Source organism: Chrysochloris asiatica, unplaced genomic scaffold, assembly GCF_000296735.1.
Source record: "Chrysochloris asiatica unplaced genomic scaffold, ChrAsi1.0 scaffold00135, whole genome shotgun sequence".
NCBI lineage: Eukaryota > Metazoa > Chordata > Mammalia > Afrosoricida > Chrysochloridae > Chrysochloris > Chrysochloris asiatica.
This window is the reverse complement of record NW_006408653.1, coordinates 4076764-4089768: the sequence shown is the minus strand read 5'-3', so window position 1 is coordinate 4089768 and position 13005 is coordinate 4076764. Positions and strand designations below refer to the sequence as shown.

General features: G+C 56.3%; 1 protein-coding gene across 1 annotated transcript; it reads left to right on the top strand.

The window, feature by feature from the left end:
- The first annotated feature begins 3611 nt into the window (after positions 1–3611).
- Positions 3612–12642, top strand: CHRD (chordin). Its single transcript, XM_006869767.1, has 23 exons — positions 3612–3865; positions 4095–4198; positions 4763–4892; positions 5024–5152; positions 5266–5365; positions 5489–5576; positions 6044–6185; positions 6298–6438; positions 6518–6600; positions 6678–6825; positions 6980–7086; positions 7195–7314; positions 8109–8265; positions 8570–8790; positions 9277–9390; positions 9718–9987; positions 10101–10194; positions 10318–10374; positions 10624–10727; positions 11142–11244; positions 11681–11835; positions 11992–12088; positions 12426–12642. The coding sequence occupies exons 1-23, from the start codon at positions 3718–3720 to the stop codon at positions 12479–12481; spliced, it is 2868 nt and encodes a 955-aa protein (XP_006869829.1). The 5' UTR covers positions 3612–3717; the 3' UTR covers positions 12482–12642.
- Positions 12643–13005: the final 363 nt, after the last annotated feature.

Genomic DNA, 13005 nt, shown 5'->3' with positions numbered 1-13005 from the left:
TCTGGCCAGACTGTCTGGCTGGAGTGGCTCCCTGTATGGGGCCTCTCCCCTGAATCCTTCCTGGGGCCATGGAGGCGGCTTGGGCTCTTGCACTTCTGGGTAGAGTGGGGCGGGGCACAGGTGGGCCGAGGAAGATGGTCTGGAATCTATCCTGAAAGTGACAGGAATGGTGAACATTTAGTCAAGTTTCAGGGAAAAGACTGCCTGGCAGGGGGAGCAGATGCCCGGAGGACTTGAGATGCTGACCAGCTAAAACCTCAGTTGGTCCCATGCTTCCTAGTAATTACAGCATATAGTTTTTCCTCTTTGTCAGAGGTTTTCAATGAATCTGAGGTGGGTTTGTTGTTGTTGTTAAATGCTGTCGAGTAGGTTCCTAGGAGTGGTTGGTGAGCTTGAACCGCTGACCCCAAATACCATCCTCTCCAAGACTAGGAAGACAGGCTATGTATACACACACATAATTTTTCTCAAATTCTGAGCAACCTTGGTTGTTGGTTGAAGAATATGTAGGATGGGATAAGGAATAGAAGAAGTACAAGTGTGGAGAAGAGTGGAAAAATAGGATCTCTGGTCAGAATGGGGAACCAGCAAACATGTACTGTGTCTTGAGGGATAGCTTCAGAGTTGGGAAGTGGGGACTGAGGAGGGAAATTAGGCCAAAACCACTGGTCCGTAAGTGAAAGGTTAGAAGAATGTGACATGGAGAAGCTAACCTTTTTTTCCGTTCCCTTTTTACTTTCACACATAAAGCCTCTTGGAGTTTTTCTTTGTCTCCAAGTTCTGAAATCCCAGGCAAAGAGATGGACTGTCAGTCCTGGGACTTCCTGCCTGAGGCAGGTTGCTCAGGAACGGGTACCTAGCGGCTGAGTGAGGTGATGCCTGCCTTAGTGAGGTGGTGGTGCACTATGACTTATCTCCCTTAGATTCCCACCAACCTTCCTCCCTGCCCCCTCTACAGACCCCTTCCGGTTCCTTCACGGGGACCCCCCACATGGCTTCCTCCTTTCTCAAGTTGTGCAAAGAGGCCTGCACCTGATTCAATATTGGGATTTCCTGTAGGTCTGTCAACATGCATGAGCCCTCCTCCCCTTACCCTCTCCTTGTGCCTTGGCGTCCCTGACCTGCTTCCCAGTCCTAGGACTCAGACCCTTGAGCTAACATGGAGTGGCCTGGTAAAAAAGGATTGGGGCTGTGTCCATTTTGGTGTTGTGTACCTAAGGTCTAGGTGGGCCTCCTTTCTTACTTTCTCCCTGGGCCCATGTCCCCTCTTCCAAGGGCCACAGGGACTGTGCTATATTCTACCAAGTCTGTGATCAGTCTCTCAGAAAGTAGCACCCCACCCCCTACCCCTGCTCTGTCCTGCTCCTCCCATTCTGGGAAGGCTACACTCTTCTCGACAAAGGTCAGTGCCTGTAGGTTCCAGTTTGCCTGCCCCTCCCCCAGCTGTGAGCCCAATTCCTCTTTTCTGTCTTTCCTACCCTCCCTTAACCCCAAACCCACTTGTCACTCACCAGGTGGAGAAGGGTTCAGGGACCCAGGTGCAGAGAAGGCAGGACTCTGGGGAGCAGATAGGTAGGAAGGCATGTGGTGTTGGGGCACAGCCCCTCCACGGCAGTAGGGTCACACTCCTGCCCTGGCCACTTCTGCCCAATCAGAGAGCAGGGAACCACCAGACATTGGCGAGGGCCCCCGGAAGTGACGCCTAGTCTTCCCACCCTCGCTGGACTAAGAGCCCCTGCCTGGACCATGGTCCACTGACAGAGCCTGGCTTCTCCACCCACACACATGACAGGGAGGATCTGAATAAGGGGATCCCATCTTTTCCTAGGAGATGGGAAACGTGGGACCCAACTGAGGGAAGAGATGGGTGGGGAGCAGAGGTTCTTTTCCAGGAGGAATCTGGCAGGACATTTTTGTCCCTGGAGAAGAGATCTTGTTTTAGATTGGTGTTTTTTTTTTTTTTTTTTTTTAAGTTTCTGGCTGTCTAAATTGATTTCCTCTGGATACCACACCTGCTGACCTGCTGCTGAAATCCAATAGAGCAGTTGCTTTCCTGCGTTTACTCTGCTTAACACCCTAGAGGGTCCTACTTTGTCATTATCCTGTCCAAAGTGGGAATCTGGGTATCATTTGTATTAGAGAACAATCTTGTTAGGACAGTTTGAGAAGACTGGAAGATGAGGTGTCTGTAGGTGCTGGGTTAAGCCTTAGCTCTGCTGGGGCCTGATGGTTCCAACCACTAAGTCCACTGATCTCTGTGCCTGTGCCTTCCTCTACTTGCCTCTTCCATCTCCTACCACTCCACATATGACAAGAGGAATAACCAGGCCCATGTGTCCCTGTCTTAGGAAAGACAGCTGCTGAACCTCCCCCACAAATACCTCCCTGCTGGCCCCCCTCTTCCTTGGCCCTGGCTCTTATTCCTTTGCTTTCCCCTCCATCCCAGTCTCCCCACAGACTCTGTCCTCAGGGGCCTTCTGGCCTGACCTTGTTCCCAGCAGCCCCCCACCCCCATCCCCAGTTCTTCCTCAGGCCCTCTCCTGCTCCTCCTCCTAAAGATGGGGCTGTCTGCTAAGGAGTATGGCCTAGATCCCAGAATTCTCCAGTTCAGCCAGACAAGATGCCTCCTAAGATTAGGAAGGAGAGTGCTGGGATGGCTGGGAGGCTGGTGGGTGTGTAGGGATAGGAAGGGAGAGGGAGGCAGTCATGATCAGGAAACCAAGACAAAGGGGGTTGACTGTGAGCCAAGAGGTAGAGGGTCCCCTAGGTGAGATAACAAGTCAGGCTAGGCACAGGGATGGTAGGGATGGGCCTTGAGGACAGGTTACAGTGGACAGGGAAACGCTGCTGTTTCTGACTCAGCCCTTGTTGAATGAGGGATGACAGACTAATATAAAACATTCTTTGTACCTCAGGGATGAAGTGGGGATACAGGCCAGTGTGGGGACATAGGCAGGGATACATAACGAATGGTATGGGGTTTGAGGGTTGCTGTGGGCTGAGTCAGGGGGACATCAGTTGATGGGTCTTTCCTGTACTTTGTCACCCATAAAGACAAGTCTTCATTTCTGAGCAGGACGCGGGTCCATGTCCAGTGGCCCGCATAGGCCTCAAGCCCATCATCTGCCCCTCCCTGTCCTGGGGCTCCTGTCCTGGGTCTGAGACACATCCCCTGGTCCAGCTGCCTTGTGGCCGCCTGGAGTAGGGGGGCTCCAGGCCCGCCTCTCTCCTCCCCCTCTTTGCACCCCCCTAGTTCCTCCCCTCCCCCTGTCCCCTCAGCTCCCCCTTCCCCTCCAGCCCCTCCCTCCTCCCCTGCCCGGTCCCAGCCCCTCCCTCCCCTCCCCCCTCGCGATCCGGGCCGCTGCTGCTGGGCCGGACCCCCCCGGGCTCAGCCCGGCCCCTCGCCGAGCCGTCGCCGCCGCCCCGTTTGCTGAGGAGGAGGCCCCCGGCCGGGGCGCCGGGCGCGGGGCATAAAACGGGCCGAAGCCGGCGCCCAGGGCACTAGAGCCGCATACGACCGGGGTCAACACCCACCAGCCCGCGTTCCTCCCGCCAAGCCCGGCTCGGCCCGGCGCCGACTCAGCGGCCGCCCGACGAGTCCCGAGCCGCACCGCCCGGCCCTGGCCTCGGCCCCCTCCCGCCGGCCCGCCCCCGACCCGGCCCTCCTCCCTCGGGCTCCCTCCTCCTTCCCGCCTCCCCAGCTGTCCCGTTCGCGTCATGCCGAGCCTCCCGGCCCCGCCGGCCCCGCTGCTACTCCTCGGGCTGTTGCTGCTCGGATCCCGGCCGGCCCGCGGCGCCGGCCCTGAGCCCCCCGCGTTGCCCATCCGGCCCGAGAAGGAGCCGCTGCCCGTTCGTGGAGCGGCAGGTAGGTGGGCTCCCCGGGGGAGGCGCGGGCGGGGTCCTGCTCCCGGTAAGTCCGTGCCCGCCCAGAGGGGGCGCCGGGCGCAGGTGGCTCCGCGCAGCGAGCGGCCTGGAGGGGTGGGCGGGGGCCGTCCGGCGCGTGGTGTCTGAGGACCCAGGCCCAGTGGGCAGCGCCCGGGACGGGCACGCGTCAGGAGCGGGACAGCGGCCGCCAGCCAAGCCCGTTCCCGCAGGCTGCTCCTTCGGAGGGAAGGTCTATGCCTTGGACGAAACGTGGCACCCGGATCTGGGGGAGCCCTTCGGGGTAATGCGCTGTGTGCTGTGCGCCTGTGAGGCGGTGAGTGGACCCCAAGGCCGGATTGCTCGGGCGTGGGGGAGCGCTGGGGTCCTGGGACGTCGGAGTGCACCCGGAGCTGCTGCGGAGAGAGAGGCGAGTCCTCAGACGGGGGATGTGTTGGGCTATTTCTCCACTTTCAAGTCCCAGGTGTTCAGTGTCATATATCGTCCACTACGTCTCAGGCACTGTGCCAACCTAGATACGTGTCTCTCTATTCCCACTACAGTCCTACTTGAAAACAACCATCCCCATTTCTCAGACTGGGACCCCAAGGCCCGGAGAGATTAAGTCATGCAGGTTCTAAGTGGTTGTTGTTGTTAAGTGCCGTCAAGTAGATCTAGACCCATAGTGACCCTGTATAGGGTTTCCCAGGAGCAGCTGGTGAGCTTGAAGTCCAAACGGCTTTGCAGTCTGGCGCATTAGCCCACAGTGCCACACCAGGACTCCATTTCTAAGTGGTAGAGGGGTCCAATTCTGCCGGACAACCCTGCCTGGCCCCGGGATTTTCCCATCGCCCTGGTTGGCATCTTGCACTCACTCCGTTTTCCATCTCCTCACGAGCAGTCTCAGTGGGGTCGCCGCGCAAGGAGCCTGGGCAGGGTTAGCTGCAAGAATATCAAACCCGAGTGCCCAGCCCTGACCTGCAGGCAGCCGCGCCAGCTGCCGGGACACTGCTGCCAGACCTGCCCCCAGGGTAAGGCCCGCTCCGCTGCGGGGGAAGGGCGGCAGGGCTGTCCCACTATAGTCTCAGGCCACATGGATGGGGCAGCCAGCCCTGTCCTCCTCAGGGCCAACTGAAGCCCGGGTCCTCCATCCCCCACGTAGAGCGCAGCGGCCCCGAGCGGCAGCCTTCGGGCCTGGCCTTCGAATACCCGCGGGATCCAGAGCACCGCAGCTATAGCGACCCTGGGGAGCCCGGCGCTGAGGAGCGGTTGCGTGGCGATGGCCACACGGGTAAGCGGGCAAGAGGTGGAGGAAAGTCGTGGAGGGAGCAAGGGGTCGGATTGTGGTCAGAGCAGGACCTCCGTGTCGGGTGACGGTGTTTGGGCCCTTTCTTACCCCCGCAGACTTCGTGGCACTGCTGACCGGGCCGAGGTCCCAGGCGGTGGCACGAGCTCGAGTTTCGCTGCTGCGCTCCAGCCTGCGCTTCTCCATCTCCTACCGGGGGTGAGAAAGGGGAGGGAGGGGAGAGGGGTCAGCTTGGGGTGGAGAAGAAGAATTGGGACAGGTGGAAGGGGATGCTTCTCACCCAGGCTTGAAGGCCTGCCTCACCTCATCCTTCTTTCCCAGCCTAGACCGCCCCACCAGGGTTCGCTTCTCAGACTCTACTGGCAGCGTCCTGTTTGAACACCCTGCAGCGCCTACCCGGGAAGGCCTGGTGAGATAATGCCATTAATGAGTGCTTACTGAAAGGAGCTCTGGTAGCATAGTGGTTACGAATTGGGCTGCGAACTGTGCAAGGTCAGCAGTTCAAAACTATCAACCGCTCTGTGGGAGAAAGATGAGGCTTTCTGCTCCCGTAAAGATTTACACCCTGTTCAGGTTCGCTATGGGTAGAAACCGACTCGAAGGCACATAACAACAACAGCCAGGCTGAGCACCTTGCTGCTGGGGGCTTCTTTCCTCCTCACAACAGCCCAGTGGGAGGAAAGCACTGACATTATAATGCCCATTTTACAGATGAACCAAGACTCAATAGAATGTGATTTGCTCAAGGTCACACAGCTACTAAGTGGTGGCTAGGAGGCACTGGGGACTTCTGCCCACATCTGTTCTCAGCAGGGCTGGGTTTCTCAGGTGGCCTGGTCACCACCTGAGAATGGCCTCCTTGTCTCTCTGCTCCAGGTCTGTGGGGTGTGGCGGGGAGTGCCTCGGTTGTCCCTGCGGCTCCTTAGGTCAGAGCAGCTGCATGTAGCACTTGTGACACCCACTCACCCTTCAGGGGAGGTCTGGGGGCCTCTCATCCGGCACCGGGCCCTGGCTGCAGGTGAGGGGAGCCAACTGCCCTGGATGTAAACTTCTGAGTCTTTTCTATTTCTAGGAATGGGTTGAGTCAAGGAGGAGACATTCAAATCGGCTCTATGGCCCTTCCTTTCTAGAAACTTTCAGTGCCATCCTGACTCTGGAAGACCACCCCCAGCAGGGTGTTGGGGGCATCACCCTACTCACTCTCAGTGATACAGAGGATTCCCTGCATTTTTTGCTACTCTTCCGGGGGCTGCTGGAACCCAGGAATGGGGGTAAGTGGGGTGGAGAAAAATGAGGGGGCTAGTGGAAGCACCTGCCCCTCACAAGTGGCCACGTGTGTGGTTGTTGTAGGACCAGCTCAGGTTCCCTTGCGGCTCCAGATTCTACACCAAGGGCAACTCCTGCGAGAGCTTGAGGCCAACACCTCAGCCCGGGTGAGTGAGGGTCTGGCTCCTGCTGCCACCACTTAGGCCTCTTTCTACTGCTCACCACTCCCTGCTTTGTTTCCTAGGAGCCAGGCTTTGCTGAGGTGCTGCCCAATCTGACAGCCCAAGAGATGAACTGGCTGGTTCTAGGGGAGTTGCAGATGGCCCTGGAGAGGGCAGGTGGGCCAGGGCCTCGCATCAGTGGATACATTGCTGCCAGGCAGAGCTGTGATGGTAAGGCAGGGTTGGACCTGGCATCCTGGGTCGACTACATATACCTGAGAGGCACAGACCCTAGTGCCAGAGGAGGGGCAGGGAAAGGTGTGGGAGGGAGCTGGTTGTATAAGTGACAGTGGGCAAGCCTGCCACCTGTCCTGTCCTTCTGCAGTCCTACAAAGTGTCCTTTGTGGGGCCGATGCCCTGGTTCCAGTCCATACGGGTGCTGCAGGCTCAGCTAGCCTCACACTGCTAGGAAATGGCTCCCTGATCTACCAGGTGAGAATCAGGGACTGCAGGAGATGGGGAGGGTGGCAGGCAGGGGGGACTTGGCTTGCCTGCCTTCTCTGCCTCTCTAATCCATCCTCACCCAATCCTGCCCAACAGGTCCAAGTGGTAGGTATAGGCAGTGAGGTGGTGGCCATGACACTGGAGACCAAGCCTCAGCGGAAGAACCAGCGCACTGTCCTGTGCCAGATGGCTGGATTTCAGCCTGGAGGACGCATGGTAAGGACTCCAAACAGAACTGAGCCGCAGCACATCTTGGGCCTATCACTGAGGCTGCCAGTGGGTAGGGTGGGGGAAGCCAGGTGGGATGAGCAGGGCTATTCAGCATTGTTCACTCATTCACAGGTTCTTTCACTGATTTATTTGGCCCATTTTTGGTGAGGCCCAGACTAGGGACTGAAGTACAAAGATATTTAGACGTGGTTTCTGTCCTCAGCAAGCTCACAGTCCAATGAAAGGAGTTAGGGAGACTAGTACAACAGACCAGATTATAATAAGTGTAATAACAATAGTTGGCACTTTCTGAGTTTTCTTATGTCAGATACTGCACTTGTTGCCTTACTTGTATTTTTTGGCTCCCACAATACCCATTTTATTGAGGAGGAAGTGAAGGATCAGAAAGGCTAAGTGATTGCTCAAGTGTACATAGCTTGGAAGTGGCAGAGGAGGAACTTGAAATAGAGCTGTAAGGTTCTAATCCAGTGTTCCTAATGTTGTGTGGAAGCGTGCATGGGTATGGTGGTGGTTGTGTGCCGTGGAGTTGGTTTTGACTCATAGCGACTCTGTACAGGTTTTCCCAGGCTGTAAATCTTCACAGGAGCAGAAAGCCTTATCTTTTTCTCGTGGAACAGCTGGTAGTTTTGAACTGCTGACCTTGCGGTTCGCAGCCCGATTCGTAACCACTACACTACCAGAGTTCCTTTGCACGGGTAGTGGTATGCAAAACATGGAAAGGCTTTAGAATCTGAGCTTGTGTGATGGCTCAGGAGGGCTCATCTTTTCCTACCCTCCAGGTCATGGGAGTCTGCCCTGGGCTAGGTGCCCGAGGGGCTCATATGCTGCTACAGAATGAGCTGTTTCTGAATGTGGGTACCAAGGACTTCCCAGATGGAGAGCTGCGGGGGCATGTGGCTGCCCTGTCTTACAGTGGGCACAGTGCCCGCCATGATGGTGAGTGTCTTCTAACCTGTGACTTAAGCATGTGTGTGTTGAGCTCCAGGCTGTCGTCTTGTGAAAGCAGGAGTGCAAAACGTGGCCTTGTATGCGGAACCACCCTATTGCTATGGTTGTGGTGGTGGGTGGTTATGTACCGTAGAGTCGGTTCCTACTGTACAGGAGCCTAAAAGTTTCTGCTCACAGGCCCTGGCTCTATGGACAGTGCTTTGCCACACTTGGGTCTGGACTGGGGAATATGGTGAGTGCCAGGGTTGAGGGGCCACTTCTCATCTGTCACGTCTCCTCTGTCTGGATCCAGCCCTGCCTGTGCCCCTGGCTGGAGCCTTGGTACTACCTCCTGTACGGAGCCAGGCAGCAGGGCATGCCTGGCTCTCCCTGGATACCCACTGTCACCTGCACTATGAAGTGCTGCTGGCTGGGCTTGGTGGTTCAGAACAGGGCACCGTCACTGCCCACCTTCTTGGTCCTTCTGGGATACCAGGACCCCGGCGGCTGCTGAAGGGATTCTATGGCTCAGAGGTGAGGACATGACAGTGGGAGGCAGCTTGGGAAATAGCAGCTGAGAACAGGCAGCCTGGTATGGCAGAACTAGCATGGGCTCAGGAGGCAGACAGGGTACGAAGCTGGTTCAGCCACTAGTCGTGTGATCTTTTGCAAGTGATGAAGATTCTTTGAGGTAATCTGAATAAAGTACTTACTGTAAAATAGTTTGTTATTCATTTTCCTTCCTGGGTCCTTCCTTGGTGGGATCTGTTAGATAATATGTAATATCCACGAGGGCTTATGAATGGAGATGGACCAATCTGCAGAGGTGGGTGGGTTGCAGTAGATTGGAGTCCAAGAAGCCTGGATTCTGAGCTTCATACCATTGCTACTGAGTGTCACTAACCTAAAGACTTAATTTCATCTTCCTGGGTCTCAATTTCTTCATCTGTAAATTGGGGGCAGTGGGCTCAGCCCTAAAATGCCTTGTTCCTGTCCCTTCTCCTGTCTATTTGCACACAGGCCCAGGGTGTGGTGAAGGACCTGGAACCTGAGCTGCTGCAGCATCTGGCACAGGGCACTGCCTCCCTCCTGATCAGCACCAAGGGTAGCCCCCGAGGGGAGCTGCGAGGGCAGGTAGATGGGTAGTGTGGGTGGGAGGGACGGTAAAGAATTGGGCTGGCACTGTGTGTCCCCTTGGGCCATTCACATGTTCTCTAAGAGCTCTGGGGTTGGTAGTATCAAGCTCCCTGGCTGGCTGGAAGGATGAAGCCAGACAAAACATATAAAAAAGCTGGCACACGACCATGTTGTCACTGGCAGCTGGATGATTGTTGTGGCTGATGGTGTCCTCCTGGGGGGTGGGGTAAGGGGCTGAGGTGTCTCAGGCTTCCTAGCTGGCTGCAGCTGATGGAAACATGAGGTAGGAGATGCGCTGCCACCTCAACAGACCTCTCCTTCCAGGTGCACATAGCTAACAGATGTGAGGTGGGTGGCCTGCGCTTGGCTGCAGCTGGGGCAGAGGGGGCGCGGGTTCCAGGAGCCCTGGATGCTGAGGTGGTCCCACCTGCACTACCTCCTGTGCCTGGCCTGGAGGTCTCCGCGCCTGCCAAACCTGTGGGCCCCGGGAGGCCAAGAGACTCCAATTCATGCTTCTTTGAGGGGCAGCAGCGTCCCCATGGGGCTCGCTGGACACCCAACTATGACCCGCTCTGCTCACTCTGTACCTGCCAGGTAGGAGGCTTTGGGTGAGGATGGCACAGGGGTGAGGGAGTGGTGCGCTGGGGTCTGGAATCCGAGGCAAGAGGCCTGGGCCCCTGGGTCAGTATCCCCACTTACCCCTGTAGAGACGCACAGTGATTTGCGACCCTGTGGTGTGTCCGCTGCCTAGCTGCCCACTCCCAATGCAGGTGCCAGATCAGTGCTGCCCAGTGTGTCCAGGTGAGTACCTGGCAGAGAAGAGAGGGTCGTGGAGGGGCATATTCAGGTAGAGGATGGGATCTCTAGGGAGGCAAGGAGGAGGGTGGGTTAATCTCCATCCTAGATATGCCTTTGACTCCACAGAGAAACAAGACATCAGAGATCGGCTGGGGCTGCCCAAGAGCCGGGACCCAGCAGAGGGTGAGCTGGAAGTGTGTGCACAGGGGCTGGGGATCCAGAACAGCTGCTGAGTGGGGCTGGAGGGGGAGAGGAGAATGAGACAGATGAGATGTCTGTGTGCAGGGGTTAGGGCTGAAGGGCACAAGTCCCTCATTAGTGTCACCGCCCTCGAGTTGGCCCTGGGATTAAGTTACTGCGGGATTGGCCTGAGGTGCAAACCTTGTTTGTGGGCTCAGCACTAACTGCAGCTGGGCACTGTCCCTCCACCAGGCTGCTATTTTGATGGTGACCGGAGCTGGCGGGCAGCGGGTACCCGGTGGCACCCTGTTGTGCCCCCCTTTGGCTTAATTAAGTGTGCTGTCTGCACCTGCAAGGTATGACTGCCCAATCTTCTCCAGTGCCATAACTCTGGTTGGGCTCAGCTGGGTCTGCAGAAATGAGGAGGGGGTTGGCTGGGGGAAAAAGCCCATCCTTGGTGGGAAGGGCTCAAGAATGGAAGCAATAATAGAAAAGCCCCTGAAGCTTTGAGAGTTAGCTTCCTGGAGGAAGTGAGTAAGAATTCTTACTCTGGGCTCATTTCTGTACTTTCCAGAGCCTAAATCTCCACTCCTATAAGCAGGGTTACAATTAGTATTTGAGTCTGAGTATCTAAAGCACCAAACCAGAGCCTCTGAATAGACAGTCATGGGTATATATTGTACTTAAAATGCGGGAAAGGAGAGGAAAGAAGCAGGAGGTATATGTGGTCCCCTCCTGCCCAATAGCCCTCACTTAATGGTCCCTTACAGGGGGGCACCGGAGAGGTGCACTGTGAGAAGGTGCAGTGCCCTCGGTTGGCCTGTGCCCAGCCTGTTCGTGCCAACCCCACCGACTGCTGCAAACAGTGTCCAGGTGAGGGGTGGGTGCTGAAGTCTCATGGGGCAGGTGAGGCCCTTCACTGCCTTGCCTTGGGTGAGGGGATGCAAAGTGAAGGTGGGGGGAAGGGACTTCTCAGCGAACTCAGCATTTACAGAGCATTCTTCTGTGTGTAGCCTGGGACCAGGGTTCTAGCACAGTGAGAACAATGTGCCTGTATCATTGGAGTATGATGGATTCCAGTTCCCACTCCACTCCTCCATTCACCCACCCATTCCTTCCATCTATCCACCCACCTACCCACTTATCCACTTATCTATCCATCCAAATATTTTATTACCTACAGAGTCCCAGAAATTGCGAGGTGCTGGAGACTCAAGGATAAGTAAAACATGGGCGACCCTCATAGAACTTACATTTATTGACTCCTTCCTTATTCTCACCCTCTCTTTCTCTTCCTCTCTTCCAACAGTAGTGTCAGGGGCCCGTCCCCAACTGGGTGACCCCATGCAGGCCGATGGGCCCCGGGGCTGCCGTTTTGCAGGGCAGTGGTTCCCAGAGAGCCAGAGCTGGCATCCATTGGTACCCCCCTTTGGGGAGATGAGCTGTATAACATGCAGATGTGGAGTAAGTCAGCAGCAGGGGCTTGTATGAGGTGGGCATTGAGGGCTTGGCTGGAGTGGGGAGGTCAGGTGCCTGGGGTAGGCCCCCCTGAAGAGGCTTAAGGCCACCATGCCCTAGTGCCTCTGGAGGACCCTTAGTCTTTGCTGTGTGCTGCTCCAGGCAGGGGTGCCCCACTGTGAGCGGGATGACTGTTCACCTCCACTGTCTTGTGGGTCGGAGAAGAATAGATGTTGTTCACATTGCACACCCCGGAGGCGTGAGTGAAGATTGGCTGGGAGGCATGGGAGGAGGGCAGGACACACCTACTGCGTGCCAAGACCCTTGCTGCCTGCTTCACAAATGCCATCCCTTTGGCCCTCACAATCACCTTGTGAGGTTGAAATTTATTGCTTTTGCTGGACAGATGATATTTGGAAGCTCAGAGCAATTAAGCAACTAGATTTAAGATCTCACAACTAGTGTGCAATGACTTGCTTCCACAATTCTAACCTTTCTGGGACCAGAACAGAAAGACTCTGCTCTGTGTTCCTGCCTTTCTCCGCATCACCTACCCCCTCTTTCCTCTGCCCATGTTCACTCCCTTCTGTCTCCAGCAGCCCTAGAGACCAGGACTGTTCCAGAACTGGAGAAAGCTGCTGAAGGCTCCTAGGGAGCAGCCAGCAGGCAGCATGACCAAGAGGACGGGGGTCTGGGCTTGGGAAGGGGCAGCTCTGAGGACCCTGCATTCTCCTATGGGACCCCAGTGCCTTTGGCTCCTCTTCTCTGCCCCTTCTCCCTCCCCCACTACCTCTGGGAACCACAAGTCCACAAGGGGGAGGGGCAGCCCCTTCTGGCCACATCCACTCCCACCCTATTGCCCTGTCCAGTCGTCCCTCCCAACCCTCTCCCCTTTGTATATAATGTCACTGGCTTGTTGGGATTTTTAATTTATCCTCACTCAGCACCAAGGGTCCACACTGTCGTTACCCCCCCCCCTCCCCACTCCACTCCTGCTGTCCCTGAGCTGAGCAGAGTTATTATTGGAGATTTTTGTATTTATTAAAACTTTTTTTTTTTTCCCAGACTTTGGGTTTATAGTTGTTTCTTTGTGGGACCCAGTAGAGAAGGGTCTGAGAGAAGGAGGAGAGAGAGAGGAGCTTCTCTTGGATGGTTGGGGAGTGGGAGAGGAAGCAC

What these genes read in the sequence shown, in the direction of transcription:
- CHRD (XM_006869767.1), top strand. Translation starts at nt 3,718, where the DNA reads ATGCCGAGCCTCCCGGCCCCGCCGGCCCCGCTGCTACTCCTCGGGCTG. An exon ending in AGGCCAACACCTCAGCCCGG is followed by an intron (nt 6,601 to 6,677) that starts GTGAGTGAGGGT and finishes TTTGTTTCCTAG; the next exon opens with GAGCCAGGCTTTGCTGAGGT. An exon ending in GCTCACTCTGTACCTGCCAG is followed by an intron (nt 9,988 to 10,100) that starts GTAGGAGGCTTT and finishes TTACCCCTGTAG; the next exon opens with AGACGCACAGTGATTTGCGA.